The sequence below is a fragment of the Microdochium trichocladiopsis genome, assembly GCF_020744255.1.
Source record: "Microdochium trichocladiopsis strain MPI-CAGE-CH-0230 chromosome Unknown B0I36scaffold_1, whole genome shotgun sequence".
NCBI classification, from domain to species: Eukaryota; Fungi; Ascomycota; class Sordariomycetes; order Xylariales; family Microdochiaceae; genus Microdochium; species Microdochium trichocladiopsis.
The window spans coordinates 203,290-222,495 of NW_025763544.1; the positions used below are offsets into that span (position 1 = coordinate 203,290).

At 57.5% G+C, this 19,206-nt stretch overlaps 7 protein-coding genes across 7 annotated transcripts; 4 read left to right on the forward strand and 3 right to left on the reverse strand.

Moving 5' to 3' along the window:
* Nucleotides 1–1,209: 1,209 nt before the first annotated feature.
* Nucleotides 1,210–3,105, forward strand: B0I36DRAFT_235115 (glycoside hydrolase family 13 protein; the record flags this gene model as incomplete). Its single annotated transcript, XM_046149375.1, has 2 exons — nucleotides 1,210–2,829; nucleotides 2,884–3,105. 2 exons carry the CDS (start codon nucleotides 1,210–1,212, stop codon nucleotides 3,103–3,105), a joined length of 1,842 nt encoding a protein of 613 aa, XP_046017675.1.
* An 884-nt stretch (nucleotides 3,106–3,989) lies between these two features.
* On the reverse strand, nucleotides 3,990–5,837 carry B0I36DRAFT_233250 (Na+ dependent nucleoside transporter C-terminus-domain-containing protein; the record flags this gene model as incomplete). The annotated part of the gene is made up of 3 exons (XM_046149219.1): nucleotides 3,990–4,190; nucleotides 4,250–5,618; nucleotides 5,722–5,837. The coding sequence occupies 3 exons, from the start codon at nucleotides 5,835–5,837 to the stop codon at nucleotides 3,990–3,992; spliced, it is 1,686 nt and encodes a 561-aa protein (XP_046017676.1).
* Nucleotides 5,838–8,390: 2,553 nt separating this feature from the next.
* On the forward strand, nucleotides 8,391–8,831 carry B0I36DRAFT_343485 (uncharacterized protein; the record flags this gene model as incomplete). Its single annotated transcript, XM_046156164.1, has 1 exon — nucleotides 8,391–8,831. The coding sequence occupies one exon, from the start codon at nucleotides 8,391–8,393 to the stop codon at nucleotides 8,829–8,831; it is 441 nt and encodes a 146-aa protein (XP_046017677.1).
* Nucleotides 8,832–10,074: 1,243 nt separating this feature from the next.
* On the forward strand, nucleotides 10,075–11,353 carry B0I36DRAFT_308983 (uncharacterized protein). The gene has a single exon (XM_046152072.1). The coding sequence runs from the start codon at nucleotides 10,358–10,360 to the stop codon at nucleotides 10,967–10,969; it is 612 nt and encodes a 203-aa protein (XP_046017678.1). The 5' UTR covers nucleotides 10,075–10,357; the 3' UTR covers nucleotides 10,970–11,353.
* Nucleotides 11,354–12,645: 1,292 nt separating this feature from the next.
* On the reverse strand, nucleotides 12,646–13,875 carry B0I36DRAFT_343486 (Alpha/Beta hydrolase protein; the record flags this gene model as incomplete). The annotated part of the gene is made up of 1 exon (XM_046156165.1): nucleotides 12,646–13,875. The coding sequence occupies one exon, from the start codon at nucleotides 13,873–13,875 to the stop codon at nucleotides 12,646–12,648; it is 1,230 nt and encodes a 409-aa protein (XP_046017679.1).
* A 1,253-nt stretch (nucleotides 13,876–15,128) lies between these two features.
* B0I36DRAFT_357028 (uncharacterized protein) lies at nucleotides 15,129–16,534 on the forward strand (the record flags this gene model as incomplete). Its single annotated transcript, XM_046157736.1, has 3 exons — nucleotides 15,129–15,431; nucleotides 15,567–15,812; nucleotides 15,917–16,534. The coding sequence occupies 3 exons, from the start codon at nucleotides 15,129–15,131 to the stop codon at nucleotides 16,532–16,534; spliced, it is 1,167 nt and encodes a 388-aa protein (XP_046017680.1).
* Nucleotides 16,535–16,673: 139 nt separating this feature from the next.
* Nucleotides 16,674–18,900, reverse strand: B0I36DRAFT_535 (S-adenosyl-L-methionine-dependent methyltransferase). The gene is made up of 8 exons (XM_046162998.1): nucleotides 18,470–18,900; nucleotides 18,362–18,405; nucleotides 18,185–18,264; nucleotides 18,094–18,116; nucleotides 17,874–18,012; nucleotides 17,737–17,797; nucleotides 17,014–17,571; nucleotides 16,674–16,859 (listed from the first exon to the last, which is right to left on the reverse strand). Exons 1-8 carry the CDS (start codon nucleotides 18,704–18,706, stop codon nucleotides 16,814–16,816), a joined length of 1,188 nt encoding a protein of 395 aa, XP_046017681.1. The 5' UTR covers nucleotides 18,707–18,900; the 3' UTR covers nucleotides 16,674–16,813.
* Nucleotides 18,901–19,206: the final 306 nt, after the last annotated feature.

Consider the following 19,206-nt stretch of genomic DNA (forward strand, 5'->3'; position numbering starts at 1 on the left):
TGTGCAATGGGTGTGCGTGCTTGGCTATTGTCGCGCCGAGAGAGGAGCCGGCACCACACAGAGAGACACCGGCCCGAGATGGAACGAATCACACCAAGGCGTCGAGAACGTCGAGAACAATCGCGGAATTACTGCTCGGCCGTGGTCCCATGTGTCCCAAGTGCTAATGCACGCGGAACCGGATGCCTTCATTCGAATGACTCCATGGCGCATTGCACCTCTGGATCAACGGACTGCAACGTGCACACGAACACCAAACACTCGTCCGCCGAGTCACAAACGCAATAGATGGCGGCTCTGAAGAGTCACACAACGAGTCTGCCTCGCCTTGACCAGCAGGTCGAGACATCAGTCATGCATGCACAGTGAAAGTCCAAGACGAGACCCCGTGACTAAAGTCTGCCACTACGGAGGATCTAGTGCAACAAAAGTCTCGGTTCCACAGCCATTGGATCATGGAAAACCAAAAAAGAAAGTCCAAGGCAATATTGCTCGGGCCGACATCGAGGCTGTGCCATCGTATAGCTCGAGAGGCATCATCACCTGACCCCTGAGCTGAAGCAGGAGTGGTGACGCAGCGCGGCACTTACACGGGATGGCTTCGTGGAGCTTTTCAGCCTCGGGCCGACAGTCTGCCAATCAGCAACTCGCGACTCAACAGCGGCCCGACATTGGACGAATCGCTGTATTTGCTGGGCGGGAGCAGGGGCAGCCCCTGCTGGATGATCCCTGCACCAGCTTCTCCAACCTGGAGAAGTCCCACTCCCGAACATTTCAGCGAACCCAAATCTGGGGATGCCCTATCAGATCGGGCTGCCAGACTTTCATTCTCCGTCTGCGTGTAACCAGACTCCGCCCTCACTCCGCTTCCGATTGTGAATTCTCCTCCCTCTGGGGCCAAGCATTGCCTGTGATTCGACAAATGTCTGTTATCTCGGCAGTCCTGCCGTCAAGCTCCCCCTCATGGCTGCCCCTCTGTGAGTCCTTGTGATCAGCGTCCCCGTAGTTGACAAGAGACAATTGTGCGGGGTGTGGTTATGAGAAGTCGGTCTCTCTGAGCATATATCTGAGCCTGTCTCGAGCCCTCGTCTTCCTTTTCCGTGTCCTGTGTTCATCAGTGTTCATCTCTTTGTCCCTTCTCCCGCTTTCTCAAGTCCCCCATTTCGGCCGTCCATCCCTTCTTTCTCACAACACAATCTTGTATTTAGGATGACAGTCACCAAGACCTCTGGCTCGAGCCAGCAGCCCTGGTGGAAGAACGCCGCCGTCTACCAGGTCTACCCCGCCAGCTTCATGGACACCAACGGCGACGGCATGGGCGACCTGGCAGGCATCACGTCGAAGCTCGACTACCTCGACGAGCTCGGCATCGACGTCGTCTGGATCTGCCCCATGTACGACAGCCCACAGTACGACCTCGGCTACGACATTTCCAACTACGAGGCCATCTACAAGCCGTACGGCGACCTCAAGGACATGCAGCGGCTCATTGACGGCTGTCACGCCCGCGGCATGCGCATCATTGTCGACCTCGTCATCAACCACACCTCGCACATGCACGCCTGGTTCCAGGAGTCCCGGTCGTCCACAGACAACCCCAAGCGCGACTGGTACATCTGGAAGCCGGCCCGGCACGACCCCGCCACGGGGAAGCGGCTGCCGCCGAACAACTGGCGGTCCAACTTTGGCGGGAGCGCGTGGACCTGGGACGAGGCGACTGGCGAGTACTACCTGCACCTCTTCGCGTCCCAGCAGCCAGACCTCAACTGGGAGAACGAGGAGACGCGGCGGGCCATCTACGACTCGGCCATGCGGTTCTGGCTCGACCGCGGGGTCGACGGCTTCCGCATCGACACGGTCAACATGTACTCCAAGACCCCCGGCCTGCCGGACGCCCCCGTGGCCAACCCGGCCGTCGAGTGGCAGCGCGCAGACAGCCAGTACTGCAACGGCCCGCGCATGCACGAGTTCCTGGCCGAGATGAACGCGGTGCTTGCCCCCTACGGCACGACCATGACGGTCGGCGAGCTCCCCCACACGACCGACCTGAGCAAGGTGCTCAAGTATGTCTCGGCGGCCGAGAAGCAGCTCGACATGGTGTTCCAGTTCGACGTGGTGGACGTGGGCTTCGGCGTGGACTCCAAGTACGCGACGGTGCCGCACAACTGGCAGCTGCCGGACCTCAAGCGGGCGATCCAGTCGACCCAGCACCTGATCAAGGGCACCGACGCCTGGACAACGGCCTTTATGGAGAACCACGACCAGGCCCGGTCGGTCAGCCGGTTCGGCTGCGACGCGCCCGAGCACCGCGTCGCCTCGGGCCGCATGCTCGCACTGCTCAACACGACCCTTTCCGGAACCTTGTTCATCTACCAGGGCCAGGAGATCGGCATGGTCAACGTGCCCAAGGAGTGGCCGCTCGCCGAGTACAAGGACATCGAGTCGACAAACTACTACCGCGAAGTCGAGCAGCGCCTCGACTCCTCCGCCGCCACTACGCCGGCCGAGAAGCAGGCCCAGCTCGCCGCGGCCCTGGCCGCCATGCAGCACCTCAGCCGCGACAACGCCCGCGTGCCCATGGCGTGGGACTCGTCGAACCCGCAGGCCGGCTTCTCCGCCAACCCGGACACCTGGATGCGCACGCACGACCTGTCCCCGACCGAGATCAACGTCGCCGCCCAGCTCGGCGACGACGCCAGCGTGCTCGAGTTCTGGCGGCGCATGCTCAAGGTCCGCAAGCAGCTGCAGGCCGTCCTGGTGCACGGCGACTTTGAGCTGCTCGACATGCCCAACCAGACGCTCTTCTCCTACACAAAGACCGCCAAGGACGTTGACACTATCGCCGGTGCCGGCACCGCAGCAGCAGGAGCAGCAGCAACAAAGGCGTTTGTCGTGCTCAACTTCTCCTCGGACAATCAGCCCTTCTCCCTGCCCGAGCTGCCGCACGCCAGCCCCTCGTCAAACAGCAAGCCCTGGTCCCTCACCGTGTCCACGTCCCCCGTGCCCGCCTCCGCGGCGGCTAACCAGCATGCCACGGTGCTCGAGCCTTGGGAGGGCAGGTTGTACATCTCCTCCTCCTCCTCCAGCAGCAGCGCGAGTAAGTGAATGTTGAACATTGCAAAGTGAACGGGCCCGCCCGGCTGGGAATGATAGAGAGAGAGAGAGAGACAGGACGCGAGATCGAAGACGAATGTCGCCAGGTTATGTTCGGCTGGTTCTGATAATAAGAGGGTTCCGACTTTCCTTTGGCCGGAAGGGAGGGATGGGTTGTGGTTTCTTTCTTCTGGTCATTTCCCAACGCTCTATGTCGGCTTCTGCATTTCTTTTCCATTGAGGGACAAGTTGTGTTCTTTGTATTGTTTGGAAGATACCATGAAAACTGCTACATGTAAGACTCTCGATTAGACTGTATTGAAACTCCCACCCACATCTTTTCCTCGAGCATTCATAATCGTCAACCTCAATCATGTCGCCACCACCCATGACAAAGTTAAAGCCGTATCACATGCATGCCTGGTTAGCACATATCCCGCAAGCGCCCGTGTCTGCCCATTAACCTCGCCGACTTATTTGTCAGGTAGCCGGAAAGTAAATTCGTGTTTATTCCAAGATCTCATCAGCATGGACCAGATCAAACATGCCTAAGATCCAAGGTCAAGACACCCGTTTATCGACGGACATTCAGGCTTGTTTGAACAAACTTCAAGTCAAGTCACTCAACAATAATCAAGGCAAGGATAAGACGCCTCAAATGAAAGGGGTATCAAAGGTCTTTTTGGCATTATTGAAAGTACATGGCTGGCCAGAGAAACAAGCGTGTCGTAACATCACCATCTCTGCCGTACCTGCTTCAGCGCGTGCTTATGCCAGACGCATGTACGCATCGGCGCATTTGTATAAAATTAAAGGATACTTCGATATTTCGGAAATACGGTTCCAAAACTCAGGTCAAAAGCCTGGTGAACATAAAATCGAAGAGGCATCTGCTTTTACGAGCTGATGGCACCCAGAGTAGACTGGATGATGCCATCAGTGGCCAGCATACCGGCAACGGACGCGGAAGTGAGAGTGGCGATGATGCCAGCGATGAGGGACGAGATGGCGAGCTTCGAGACGTCGCCAGAGCGGTTGGGGGCGAGCTGCGAAAGCACACCAATCTGGGTACCAAGAGAACCAATGTTGCCAAAGCCCTGTAAAAATTAGAATTAGCATCGATCCACAGGCGCATCAAGACATGGGTCAAACTTACACAGCAGGCGTAGGTGGCAATGAGCTGCGAGCGAGGCAGCATAAGGTGGTAATGCTGCTTCGGGTCGGTGAGCGCGGCAAAGGCGGCGAACTCGTTGATGATGATCTTGGTGCCGATCAGCTCGCCAACGGAGAGCAGGTCCTGGTTGGGAACACCAAGGAGCCACGCGACGGGGTAGAACAGGTAGCCGAGGATGAGCTGGAGGGTGAGCTTGGGAACACCGTTGCCGTTGGCGTCGACGCCGAGCATGCCCCAGTACGAGGCCCACCAGCTGAGCCAGCCGTTGACAAGGGCGACGAAGGCGATGATGCAGAGCAGGGTCGAAATGATCATGCCGGCAATCTTGAGACCGAGCCAAGCGCCGTTGGCGAAGGCGTGAAGAGCGTTGGAAGCCTTGTGCTCATCATCATCGGGGACGACGACACGGCCAGAGGTCAGGGTCTCCTCAGTCTCGGGATAGCGCATCTTGGAGATGGCAATCGAGGCGGGGATAGACATAATGCAGGACGAGACGAGGGCCTGGGCGTTGAGACCCATACCAATATAGGCAACCAGGACGGAACCAGCAATGGTGGCGAAACCACAGGTCATGACCTGGTGAAGCTCGGCCATGGTCAGGTGGCTGACGAAGGGACGGATAAGCATGGCGGATTCACCCTGGCCAATGAAGGGGGTGGCAGACGCGACGACGGCCTCAGCACCGGACACGCGGAGAGTCCAGAAGAAGAAGACGGCGAACTTGCCAATGAACCACTGGATGAGGCCAACGTGGTACAGAAGCGAGACGAGCGCGACGAAGAAGATGATGGCGGGAATGACACCGGTGAAGAACCAAGGCAGCTTGGGCACAGTGTCGTCAGTCAAGAAGATGACACCGGCGTTGGCGAAGCCAAGCAGGGTGCGAGCCATCTCGGAGACGAAGTTGAAGATGTCGAAACCGGCCTGGGTGCGGAGGACGAAGACAGCAACAATGAACTGGGTGAGCATGCCACCAATGACGGTGTGCCAAGGAATCACCGACCAGTTGCGGGAAGTGAGAGTCATGATGGCGATCATGACAATCAGACCAAACAGAGACTGGGCACGAGCCGCCCGGGTGTTCTCGCCAGACTCCTCGGGAACCATGGAACCGATCAAGAACACACCGACAGTGACGACCGCGGCCAGCGGCTTGTGCAGCTTCGCGGGGATGGCCTCGTAGCCGCGGTACAGAGTGTGGCGGTAGACCGTCTTGACGGGGTTCATGACATATTTGATCGGGATCCAGAGGGTGACGATACGGATGGTGACGGCGAGCCAGAAGAGGAAGGGCTTGAGCCAACCCAAGCCAGGGTCGTTGCGGTAGTGAACCAGACCGTACGCCCACCAGCTGTAAATTGCACAATGCTTGTCAGCACGGTCTGTAGAGTCTGTGTATTGGATCGAGATGCGCCGCCAGGCCATCCTAGCAGCACAACTGAAAATGCACTTACACAGTAAACAGAGTCCAGATGAGGAAGTGAATGATAGGTCTGAACTTGCGGTAGAACCAGCTCCAGGTGTACTTGTTGGGACGCTCAGCCGTCTCGGCCTCGTGGGAGGGAGCCATGCGGCCACTCTCCTCGTCGGTGACAACCTTCTCCTGAGTGTAGCCGCCGCGGGAGCCAGGCTTGTCGAGCAGGTCGTGAGGCCTGTCGCTGGTGCCGGTGGTGTAGACGAGTTCGTGAGAGTGGTTCTCGTGCTTGGCCGCCGCACCGCCGTGGTGAACGTGCTCGTGAGCGTGCTCGTTGGCGATGTTCAGAGCGGGGTCCGGGTTGGGGGTCACGCCAACCTGGGGAGAGGCATTGTGACCGCCTTCCAAGGAAAGGCGCTTCTCGTCGCTCATGATTGCTGACGTCTTATTGGAAAGGATAATTCCAGTCCTTTTTTCCCTTGGCCTTTCAACTTGTGGGAGAGCTGGCAGCCGAGCGAAAAGCTGGGGCACCAAGCAAGGCAAGCAGACGGTACGCCGGGCGAGCCGAGAAGAAAAACAAGACAGCCGAGGGCTGGGTTTTCAGTGCGGAGAAGCGCTGTGGGTGAAGCGGATGCCGATCAGCAAGAGAGCACGAGCAAGAGGCAAACTGCCGCCCCAGGTGGAGGAAAGGGCCGACTAAATAGAAACGACAGCTTGGCGGAGGCGACTGAGGGTCTCTAGGGTGTCGCGCAACCAAGGCCAGGGCCCCCAAGTGGAGAGGCAGGCTCCCGAACTTTTTCGTGGTGGTGGCTCTGAGCTCCGCACGCGGGCACTTGGAGAGCAGGGCCAACCATGGTCGCGAGTGGATCGAAAACCGACGGTGATCGCCAGCTCTGGGCACGGCGCGGCGAAGGCGAGAGATAGCTGGGCAGGCGGCGTGTGCCCCGGATCCCAGCGCAGGGGCGCGCGGGCTCAAAGCGGAAGGACGTCCTATCTGTGGATGCTTGGCGTCCTGCCAGGCGAGCAAATGCTGGCTGGCCGTTGGTGGGCGGCGACAGCGGGAGGGAGGGCGAGGGTATGGGTGTGGGTGTGTGGTGTGCGGATGGCGAAAAGGATGGTGTCGACAGGGGGCGTCGCCAGTGGGGAGGGGCCTCGCCATCCCCATCCACCAAAAAGAGTCTGGCCACGGAAATGCCTATCAGTACGCGTACGTATGGGATATGGCCCGGTGGGATCGCCAGCACGAGCACGCACGGCGTTGCGCGCCTGCCATCTGGGCCGGAAATGGTTGGGCGGCCCTCCAGTGAGCCTGCGACTTGTCAGCAGCAGCAACTACTTGGTCAGTCCCCACGAGTCCGCGGCCGCTCTCGTCGTGACAAGACGGCCGAATCAAAGACGAATGAAGAATGGGCACTGCTTGGAGGAAGGATGCATGCATGCATCTCGTGTAATTACAGTACAACCCATGCCGGGCACGAAGGTTGACGCCAGTGAAGAAGAAAACCCACCGCTGCACAGATACAGGCCCTGTAGCTGGCTTCCCCAGACCAGTCACGGCGCTGGCACGCCCAAGGGTCACCGCCCCAATTGGGACATGTGGACCCCCTGCCGGCTTCGCTCAAGCCCGTTGTCGCGTCGCAGTGCAGCACCGACTTGCATCCCACTGGACCCCTACATCGTAGATCTCCGAGAACAATGCCTGCTCCCAGACTGGCCTGTCCCGTCCAGCTCTTCTCTCTCACGTGTAAACCCCCTGCTCGGGCTTTCAGGTGGCTCGCCAGGTGGCATCACGGTCAATATGTATTGTATTCGTCGTCAGCAGGATTCAGTCCAGTCAAAAGACTGTGGCCATCGCCAGTGAGTCTCGTGGGACAGGCGCGCGAGGATCTTGCAACGACCGAAATACGTAGTCCAATTTTTTCCTTGTGCGGTCCATCTGCGCGATTCAGGCAGTGCCCGCCCGCCCCTTCCGTGCAACGGAAGATTGATGAAGTGCATGACATCGTGACCCACGTCCCGTTAAATTCCCTCCAGCAGCACCATCTTGATTACGCAGGAAGGAGATTGGCATCAATCCGTCGGTCAGCCTCGGTGACCCTGGGTCGGCTTGGGACTCGTTCCAGGATGACAATGGATAGGCACGTGCCGAGACTCGGCTGAGGTAAGACGTGGCCGAATCGCCTGGAAGTCGATCATGTTCCAGTAGGAGTATCGTCCATGCTTGACACCTCATGCCGTCTGGTTGGCATGCTTCGCAAGGTCGACGTCGCCACGGCAAAACGATGCCAGGATGCCGGCAGCTATTGTCATCGCTGTGCCGCAGAAGCCGGCCATCTCACGAGACCAGACAAGCCATGGGCACGGGAAAACGAGAAATGCGCTAGAAACGCACTAGAATAACGGTCGGCTGCCGCCCCTTCCTGGCGGGGACGCCTTCGTCAGAGTGGGTGTGATGCAGAGGGGCTGGCCCGGCTCGGTGGACCAACACTGATAAGCGTGACGCACGGAAACCTGTAACACGTCGAGCCTTCATGTCAGCCACGAGACCTTGTGCAACTCGATGCAGGAGCAAGCATGTCTGCAGCAGTGAGCTTCAGCTGCGCCCGGGGACTTAGGCTGGACAGGGCGAGGCAGTGATGGATGCGAGCAGGCTGTCATGGGTGCGGCGTGCCCAGCGGGCCCGGCTGCTCACATCTCGCATGCTTGGCCATGCAGACAAAGTCTTGGTTCTTGGTGCTGGTGGTGCCGGGGAAGCCGCTGATCTGCAGTGTAGACGCGAGTCTGGTGCCACGACAAAAGACCAGCGCCAACCTTATCACCGTCCTTGATGGAGAGCTCCACGGACGATACCCGTGGTCTGCAGCGAAAGGCACGGGGCATCACTCGACTGGGAGATATGTCGCCTGCTCGATTCGTTGGTCAGGATGCCAGCAGCACGGCGGAACTAGCCGTATTCTCGGTGGCTCGCACAAGGCCGCCTGTGTGAAGCAACCAGCGGGAAATGGACGTTTCGAAACAGACTGGGCTGCCGGTAGCGCTTTGAGCGTGCCAGAATCAGCCACTGCGTGCGCTGCCGCTCATTGGGCGAAACTTTTTATTTGCGCGGTGCCTCAGCTATCAGTATCCCAGTCTCCCGCTGGATCGCGCTAGCAACGCATACCATCCTGACAGGCCAAAACTTAGCGTACCCATGCTTTTAGGTATTGCGATTATTCCAGGCGGACAATGCCCTGAGATTGGCCTTGCCAGCGCTGTCCGGAGTAATCCGTACCTAGACGCCAGCCATCTGTCGGCAAGCCAGCCTATCAGTACCAGTGCTGGCCGACGGCCTGCGCGACGCAAAGGGACTTGGGTCAAGAATGCATGTCGGTTGCCGCGGTTTATCCCAGAGCGTCACCGACCGAGGCCGTTGCGTACTGCTGACTAGGGCCCTCTCTCGACTCTCGCGTTCCTCGCTTCCTCCTGCAGGCTGTATTGTTGTCGGCTCTCTTTGCATTGCAACCACGGTTTGTGCTGTCCGTCGTGTGCCGCAGCCAAGCGAATTGAGGCGCGCGGCATGTGATTCGACGGCCCAAACCTTGCGCTCGCCCATGAATGCAATTTTGCCTCACGGGATCCTGGGAATATTGCGCTGCGGACGAGCTGCTCCTTCTCGTGATGGGATTGGACACCCTGCCCGGTCGTGCCTGCCTGTCCAGGCTAGGCCGTCTCTCTATTGCGCCAGCTGATGCTAAGCTAAGCTAGTCTCCGCTTGTCTCGTCGCGAACGTGCTGATCCCACACCCCAGACTTTGCTTCTTTTGGACTGGGCCTGAGGGGGGCTCCCTTCTCCAACATGGCCGCTTCTGCTATGGTTGCGGAAGCACTGGCACAATTCCCAGAGTCCCGGGAACCGCAGGACTTTCCACCTCGACTCCTATCGATGCATCGGCTGAATCGCTTGCGCACGATAGCACCGCCAAGCTCGCCTTGGCACCATTACCCCAGACTTTGTCCTAGCTCTTCCCGTCGTCCATCTCGAGCTTCGCGATCCTCCTCGCTTCCTGGCCCTCCCCTGACAGGCACAGCAGCAGCTGGTGTCATCCTTGACACATCGCGCGCCGCACAGCACTCACAATGACGCTGCTGCACGTCTCATCCCGCACGTGCTCACTTACCCCAGGCGGCACCCGCCGTGCTGCTCACGCGAGATCACCCCTGGAGCATTCGGAACCGGCCGTCCCAGGCGATCACTCCAAGATATGAGTTTTGGCCCTGTCATCTATGATATGAGCTCCTTGTTCATGCTCGCTTCAAGAATCTCCGATGCAGCGTGGGAACCAGGTGGTTTTTCCAAGGATCGTGAACAACAGAATTACCTGTCCGGAACTCTGCTGAGATGACAGCACGTTGCCGCGGTGAAAAACTGCTCGTCACGGCTTCAATTGCTGGTCAACTTCGAATTCATGATGATCTGGCATTCTTGAGTATTCTTGACACATATCAGGCATATTCAGCCTTGATTGCAATCGTGGGTTTCGTAGCGCAACCCCAGATTGCACTAGCAACAGAGCCTCCACTGTTCAGATCGTGTGGCCCGAAGGCGGACACCGACGGTCCTCGTGCCACCACAGCCCCCAAAGAACCACGGTCCGTTGCTCACATTTCGAATTGGACGCCGCAGAATCTCCCCGAGAAATGATAGCCATGGTTCATCCACGTGGCTGCGATACGGCTCGGCTCCGATCTAGTGTCCGCCCGAAGATAAGGTGTCGCAGCGTGCACTCAAGACCGACGGGTTCCGTGGTCAAAGGGGAATTAAAGGGGGCCGTCCCAGGCCTGCCTGACAACCAGCCCTGGCTCCTCGCAAGCCAGCTCCAGAGATACCACAACTCCGACAACAAGACCGAAATGATTAACATGTGGTCCCGACTGAAGCAAGGCCGGGTTTCCAGCATGAGAAATTATGGGAGCCCACTTCTCCGCAAGCGTTCCCACTCGCCGCTCCGGGCCTGCGTGCCCATGGCCCGTTCTGGACTCCCCGAGATCTCTCGGCCCCTGCCTGCGATTCCTCTCGGACTGCTAAGCATGCATGGGCGAATGACGCCTTCCCCAGATCCGGACACCCTCTCCGCTCGCAAGAGTCTGGAGGTTGTACGTAACAGAATCCGCACCAGCTGCACGTTGCGTTTCCACAATCGAGGCTGCGATATCTGGGGTGCGGGGGAAGGGCCGAAAGGTGTCAAGCACGATCGTTGCGTGGGCAAGAGCAGGTCTGTGAAGCACCAGCAGCAGCACGGTACACCGTAAACACATTCATGGTGTCGACATGGAAACCGTTGTCACCATCGTGAAGTTTTATGGGCTGCGAAAATTTCGAAAGTGCCAAGACATGGGCCCCTGGTCTGTGGTCAACCTGCGTGCATTGGATCGCCAGGTGAAGCTGGTCACTCTTCCTAGCCGCGAGCGCGTAGCACTTAGGTACATGTTAGACAAAAGGCACGCCTTGGTTGTGTCATGCATCTTGCGAGACCCGGATACAACCTGCACCAGGGATAACAACCTGCAGGAATCATTTTGAGCAAGATCTGTGCAGAATTGTACTCTGTAGGTGACGAATATCGGCGGCTGCTTTGAGGACTGAGAACAGAAGAGACGCACCCAGATCAATCAAATCAAATATCAAATTATCCCACATCCCCATCTCTTCGAACAAGCACGCTATATGCGTCCGTCGTACGTTTCACGCGAGACCCTTTCTGGGCCATGATGGATATATCAGGGATGTTCGAATTGTCAGGCATCTCAGATTTGCGCTGCATCTGAATGTTCAGTTTTTTGGTTTGTTTTTTGAGATGTAAGAGAGACAAGGTGAAACTTGAAGCCCACTGCTGCGTGAGCTCCGACTTCCAGCGCTGCTTGCCTGGTGATCATCTGCCGAACCGCGGCGGCGATTGGTGCTGTGCAAGCGGCCCAGGAATGTTGGCGGTGTCCCGGGAGTATGAGCAGCTGGCGCGACAGAGCATGGGGAATATTTGTCTCCCCAAGTCGGGCCTCGAAGTACAAGAAGAAGGGAAAGAATGGGGGGCTGAGAGGGGGGACTCGGTCGTACGTGCATATGGTGAGCGTTGCACGCTCGTGAGAGACAGATAAATTCTGAAATCATGAAACAAGAATATATAAAGAGGAGAGACTGAGAGGAGAGGGGGAGACTGCGATCACAAAGAGAGGATGCGCCGAAAAAAACACAATATGGAAACATAAAAGATACACAGGAGATCCAAGACGTAAATTCATGGCCTTAATATCCTAGGTTTGACTTTCGTTGTTACACAAAAGTACCAATTTTGGTAAGGTTTCACACACACATGGTGAGGGCGGCAAGACAATGGTGTTTGTGCTTCAATCTCCGGAATAGTACTCAACTTTCTTTTTTCCCTAGGTTGAACGGATTATTTGAATGCACGTCTGTATCCACCCAAGGTTGAGCATGAGGAGTTCCAGAGCAATAAATTGACGTTATCTTCTCTTGGCCTGGCTGTCACACGGAATACTGCGACGGTGGCAGCCTCGGGGGAAGCATTGCCGTGGACAATCCCAGAGGAGGCCCCGAAGATGGCACCGCCTCAAGCTTCGCAGAGACGAGGAAAACCTAGTGGTGCTGGTGAAAGTGCCTTGATCATTTGATGTGGATTTGACTTCAGCATGCCGATAATGTTGAGAGACGATGGTCAAGTACTTAGACGACGAGCTCGAGTGACTATGCATAATTAACAAAGGGTTGACTGCACTACTCTAAGGAACCACAGCCATTTAGCGTGAAAAATGATAAGGTACAGCAATGGATACTACGATATGTATAGTTTATATTAGGGTAGGTGTCTACTATGAGAGACGGCCAAACTATCATGGGTGACAAGTCACGGCAGACACTCCCACGAGAATCCCCCGTGGCAAATCGGCCGCACCGGCATCGTCTACAAATGTCATCGCCGACCCTGGATCCACTTGTGCACAACTCCCGCAATCAGGTCGCTGTTCTTCTCCAGGTACATGAAGTGGCCGTTGCCCTTGATGCCCACGTCAGCGAGCTTGACCCAGTCCGGCTTGGCGCCAACCTGCTTCATGTAGTCGTTGAGGCAGTGAGCAAAAGTGATGTGCACGCTGGCCTCAGTCGTGAGGAGCAGGTAAGGCACCTTGGCAATCTTGGGGAGCTTGCGCGCAGGCTCTTTCTGCAGGTAGCAGTTACGATGAGCGAGGGTCTCGTTGCCGACCGAGATGACCTGGAGCTCGGAAGGCGACGAGATGGCCGGGACGTAGTCGATCTTGGTCTCCGTCAGGCCCCAGGGGCGCTGTGACGTGCCGCCCAGGCCAACGCCGTACCACCAAAAGGGAATGGTGGAACTCTCCAGGTTGATGCTGCCGGCGACATTCTGCCCACAGTCGTTGGACAGGAGAATGCCCCAGTGGCCACCATACGAGTGCTGGATGAGGTACGAAGGGCCAATCAAGGAGAGGAGCTGGCATCCCGCAGTACGCATGGCCAGCTCGGTGGCAGTGCGGTTGGTGGAGGACGGGATGATGGCGGCGGCGAACTGGTCAAAAGCCGGGTCGCCCTTGTGTCCTGTGCCGGGCCACTGGGTGTGGAGGGCAGCCTGGGGATAGGAGAGGTAATCCTCGACGGCGGTGAAGCCGGCCTCGACGAGCTCCGGGCCGGAGCCGGCCATAAGAGGGAAGTTTGCGAGGTCGTTGGAGGAGCTGCGGCCAAGACCCGGCTGGTCGACGAGGTAGACCTGGTAGCCTTGCTGAAGGAACCAGGCGGCGAAGCCTCTGCGGTTGTCAGGCGTGTTGAGCCAGGTGCCGCCGGTGAAGCCACCACCGCCATGGAAGAAGACGAGGGGCTTGGGTTGGCGGACGCCCTGGGCGGGAGTGAGCTTCTCTACATAGAGCTGGCCGACGGTGACGTTGCCAAAGGCGCCGGGGAGGAGGCTGCCGCCGACGTAGAAGAAGTCGCGGCGGTAGGGGGGCTCGATCTGGCCGCAGGCCGGGTGGATGGCCTTGACGCCGGTGCAGTCACGACCGGAAGGAGGAGGCGGAGGCGGAGGCGGAGGCGCGTTGAGGCCGTCAACCGCATCCGCGGCGAGTGCCTGAGGAATCCAGGGGGCCACGGCGAGGCCGGCCAGAGCCGAGAGGAAGGAAGCAGCGACCCGAACCATGTTGGCTGGCGAATTGAGCGAACGAACGGCGTGCAGAAACCTCTGCCAGAGCAAGACTGAGCAACTCAGCAACAGACGGAGACTCCTGCTGCCTTGTTCCGCTTCCTCTTCCTTCCTCGCCTGCTCCGGGGCGTCTTGTATAATATCATCTCGGCAGCCCCTGTGCTGTGCCGCTCCTCACATGCTCCGGGACCCTCGAAATCGTCAGCGTTGCCTCCATCCCCGCACGTTTCTGCGTGTCTGTCAACCAACAAGTGGGCCTTTGTCCATGCCGCGAAATTGGCCTCTTCCCGACGAGGTGTATGCCGTCTGCGGACGCCAAGTACATGACAGGACAATGGGCGAAGAGGCAGACTTCGATATTTCTCTGCGGCTTCGGATTCCAGCTGAGCCAGGCACGAATTTACATGTCTGTTCATCGCGAAGCGCGGGGTTTCTATCCCAGGGTCGCAATGCCCGCCACAAGTGAGCAGGCGCATCGGCGCAAGAGCCCTCAAAAGCAGCAAGTGTTTCGCCGATGCATGCTCATGAAATACATGATCCTGCCGGATCACCTGGAGCTCTCACGGCCCGGCTGGACCGGTGAGCACGCCAACAGGGGCAACAAGGCACCGCCTGCCAGGGCCTCCTGGTCAAGTTGCAAGAGACATCCCTGCCTCCCATCGAAGGAATCGACCACACCAAGATCGTGCCGGCAGCGTCCCTCCACCCGCACCAACAGGCCATCGACCTTCATGCAAAGCACGAATATGCTTCAATCCCGGTCCCGCACAACTACCGTCCCCTGTGAATCTGTACAGGTGGCGTCGCCCGTCTAGGCACAGAAGCAACCTCAGAAATTGCTCACCCTACTTCGGGCACCACCTGCGCAATCCCGCTCGCCAGGCCCAACTCAGCCACCAGGATCTTGGTCCATGCAGGATGATTGGCACCAGGTGACTGGGCAGGACCACCTTCCCGTAAAGTGGTTTTATCTGGCATTCTGCGGGTTGGCGCGGCTGTGTTTGAGTGTGGCTTCCGAAGGAGCGTTTCATGGCCACGCCATGGAAATGCAGTCATAACCATGAAGACAGCACTCTGGAATTGTCTCTTATCTGTCGTCCCGTTCGAAGCCCGTGTGACCACTTGACACCCGCGCAATACCCATCGCCGCGGCAATGTGAACATCTCAACCCGTTTGATCTGTTGAGTGACTACCAACCTGTTCACACCACCTTCAAAGCAGCACTCAGGCTGTACGACAACGAGCGCAGATGTCTGGAAACACTACCTCGGCAACACTGGGCAGGCCGCCGAACACGTTGGATGATTACTATACGATCCGAGCCCTTCTTCGCGACTTCGGCCTCGACAAGCTCGATCCGAACGATGGTTACGTTCTAGTAGGCCCTCGGCCACCTGGGCTGCCGTTTGAGAACAAGCAAGCTGGCATCATCGTGGGCATGGTTATAATGATGCTCATCATTATTCTCCCTACCGGAGCTCGACTGCGTCTTCGCGCCACAAAACAACAGATGGTCTGGGGCCCAGACGATTGGGCTATCCTTTTGGCTGCTGTAAGTAAGCTTGCAGTGCTCCTGTGCAAGTGCATCGGGTTCTGCATTCTTGGTCGAGACAGTCCTGTGCTCTTTATACATGCATGATGGTTTGTTTTGTGGGACAGATGCCTAACTCCTCAACCCTGTTCCTAGGTGGTATGTTTCCTATACCCGATCTTCCAGATTGTCATGGTCGTTGACGGCGGCGGGGGGACCCATATCTGGGACGTCACATACACTCAGTACAGAACTTTCATGGTCTTTGGTCAGGCGAGCAGGACCGTATACTACGTCGTCGTCGGCTTGGTCAAGCTTTCCATCACCTTCTTCTTCCGCCGACTAGCAGATAAGGCGTCGAAAGTCTGGCGGGTCGTCTGCGACTTCTTCCTGGCTACCTGCGTCATTACGTCCTGCTTGGGATCTTCCTTACGCCGCTGCTGTGCAACCCACCGCGAGCATTCTGGGATATTGTGTACAGAGGAATGCTCGACACCCCTCTACAGTGTATCAACAAGGAGTATATCGCCAAGATTCTCGGGATCATGCACGTGGCGCAAGGCGCGCTGATGCTGACGGTCCCTATTGCGATCCTATGGACGGTGCGCATCGACCGGGGCAAAAAAGCCCGCCTGTTCCTGAACTGGTTTGTCGGCGCCGTCGCCGTCGTTGGTGGCATGGTCAAGACGTGGTACTTTGTCTTCAGTCCGGACATGATGTGGACTTACGCCGAGAATGTCCTTCTCTTCACTTCACTCGACCTGTGCCTCGGTATCGTGACGGCCTCCGTGCCTGTCCTAGATCACCTACTGGTCTCGTCCTTTGGCTTCATGGCCAACAAACTCGTCAGCTCCAGCAGCGTGATTCGAAACCAGGGGTCAGGCACCGGCGGCGTGCAGGGCTCCCGTCGCCCGACCTTGAAGAGCGATCAGACGACGCGTAGTGCAGGTTCGTCGGCGCTGCCGTACTCCGAGTCCTCTGAAAACATCATCAAGAATCCGAACAACCTCGAGCTCAAGATCATGCGAACAATGGATGTCAACGTGACATACGAGCGCAGAAACGACTCGATAAGCGACGACTGCTATGATGAAGAAGGGGTGACGAAAACAAAAGGGGTTTGACCGATAGACGGTGGAGGGTTTCCCAATTTTTGCGCCTAAGATAGATGTTCCTTATTTACGAATTGCTCTTTGATGAGAGGAGAATGTCAACAACTCGAATTGGCGTCCGGGAGGTGTGCCAGAGCATTGAAACATCGACTCCCCGGAGGATTGCCATGGCAACGGGGCATCAGGGCAACTCGAGTGTGTTATCATAGCCGTATCTGAGATGTATGGTACGTCCTGGCTATGCACTTCTCGAATTGCAGAGTAACATCGGTTCGGACCTTGAGATATTGCTCACGTTGCTGCCGTGGAGAGTGGTTTCCGGCCGTAGACAACGAAGCTGTTCGTGGGTGATGTGGTTAGCGGGTGCACGTTTGAGGGAGAGGCGGAGGAGAACGCTTCGAAATAAGGCGACTTATGTGGCAGCCGAGGGAGGTGGGTCGCCCTGATCTGCATAGACTCGCCCCTCGAGATGTCTCTCGCATATGACTTACATGGGCCAGTAAGCATGGACATCCGGACTCTTAAAATCCTCGATGGCCTTGGCGATACCCTCGGCAGCTTGCTCGGGGGTCCAGCCGAGGCCCATGGTGAGCATGCGCGTGTACAGGCCGCCAATGGCAAGCTCGAGGTTGGCTTGCTGCATGGCGCCGATGGACTTGTACTTGTCGCCCTTGGGCCAGGACGGGTTCAGGGGCAGGCCGTAGTGCAGCTCGGTCACGTCCTCGAAGCCAATCTCGCGCATCCAGCCGGCGTACTGCGGCATGGCCATCATGTCGTTGCCGAGCTTGCGCGAGGCGACGACGGTGTCGAAGAAGAACGACTCCATGTGCCGGCCGCGCATGCTGCCGTCCATGTCGAGCGGCACGCCATACAGCTCCTGGTGCTCCAGGTACCCGCCCGGCGCGAGCTGGTCAAAGGCTCGTTGCAGGGACAGCTTGGGGTCCGACTGGCCCAGGAAGATAAGGCGGCCGTGGATCAGGTCGAACTTCTGGGTGTATGTCCACGGATCGGTAAAGTCGACTTCCTCAAACTTGCAGTTCGGCGGGGTCCTGGTGGGAGTTTGTTCGTCAGTACAAAATCCCTTGGCGGCAATCTCGCCCCGAGCAAAAGCTGAGACATGTTGGTTTTGTCGAGTGCGGACTTGTTGTCCCGCAAGTCATCGACCTCCTGGTAGTGTCGACTCCAGACTTTCGACACAACAGCGGCAGACTTACTCGGACGGTGTAGGCTTGCTCAGGTCGATACCAAGGACTTCGGATTCGGGATGCCGTCTCGCTGCAAGTCGCCGACGTGCATTAGTTCCTATGACTAGCATACTCGGAAACACTGATTCGGGGAAGAGCCCACTTGCCATAATCGGTAGCCCACACGCCTGAGCCAGTGCCAAGGTCGAGGACAGTCTTTGCGTTCTCGATGGGCGCTTTGACGAGGTCGCCGTCCAGCACGGAGGTCCAGATGATGTGCTGCCGGTCCAGCCGTCCCATCTCGGTCTAGTTCAGAATTCTCGATCAATCGCTTGGTTCTGCTATTCTCCGTCGCTTCGACGGCATCAAGAAAAGGGGTGTTCGTACTTTGTCATTGGGAACATAGTATTCTGACTCATGTTAGCATTCCATACTCCGGATAATTTTGACAAATATGCGCCGTGTATGGCATTCTTACTTGCGCCAGGCTTGTAGTTGTGCCACGATCGTTCGGTCTGCGCAACCTGAAGGGCCTCCACAGGGTTGGTAACGTAAGGACTGTTAGGGCAAGACATTTTAGCACCAACGCTCGAAACCTTCGGCCTCGGCTCATGCCGAAAGTAAATTCATGTTGCCAGTAAGTGCAGACACTAACTTTTCGCTGTTGTACGGCACGCTAGCATCGTCGTCGTCGTCGACCTAGTTGTTTGTCCCGTCAGCTTGGGGTCGTTCTGATGCCTCCCCCAAGAGCAACGCTGCCTACTTCAAGCCCTTGCGGATGAAATTCGTGCAGTTTCGTGTTTTCGATGGTCCAGACAGGTAGTCGTTCGTCGAGTGTCAAGGTGTGCTTCTGTGCTTCTGGAGGTGGCACATTGTCGTCGATGACCTTGCCAGAGTCGGCCGAGGCAGGAACGTGCCGCTTTTCAACCTCGCTCAGCTTCTTCCGTCGAAGTCGCTGGAGACGGGCTCGAATTGAGCTCCAGAAGCTGGAGGAAGACATCTTAAAACGGTATGGGATCAAGTCTGAGCTCGGATGAAGACAATATGGTATTGTATAGACGGAGCTGACACCCGTGAACTTCCAGAGAGACAAAAGTAACCATGAAGGATGCGGAAATCAGCTAGGTTTTATGGCAACAAATACAGTTGCAGGTGCGCCAGTATTGGAGTACAGCCTGCATGATATCGTGCTCATCGGCGACAGCCAGGGCTATTGGGGGCTTGGTCCGCAGTTCGTACCGGCGCATCACATGTGGGCAAGCAAACCGGCCTCCCCCGCCTCGGAGCTGATCGCTTTGGCTGGGTCCGAATCATGGATCCAGAGTTCAAGAGTCCATGGAAGTGGTGTCACTGCCTCCAATCATGAGCATCGCGCTGCAAAGCACGGCCAATCACGGCCGCATGACCCCATGGCCGCAGGTGGCCGCATAAGGCATGCACCGAAGAACGCCTCATGGCCCCGAGGTTGGCCAGCTACCAGGGTCAACGGTGCCGGCCGGC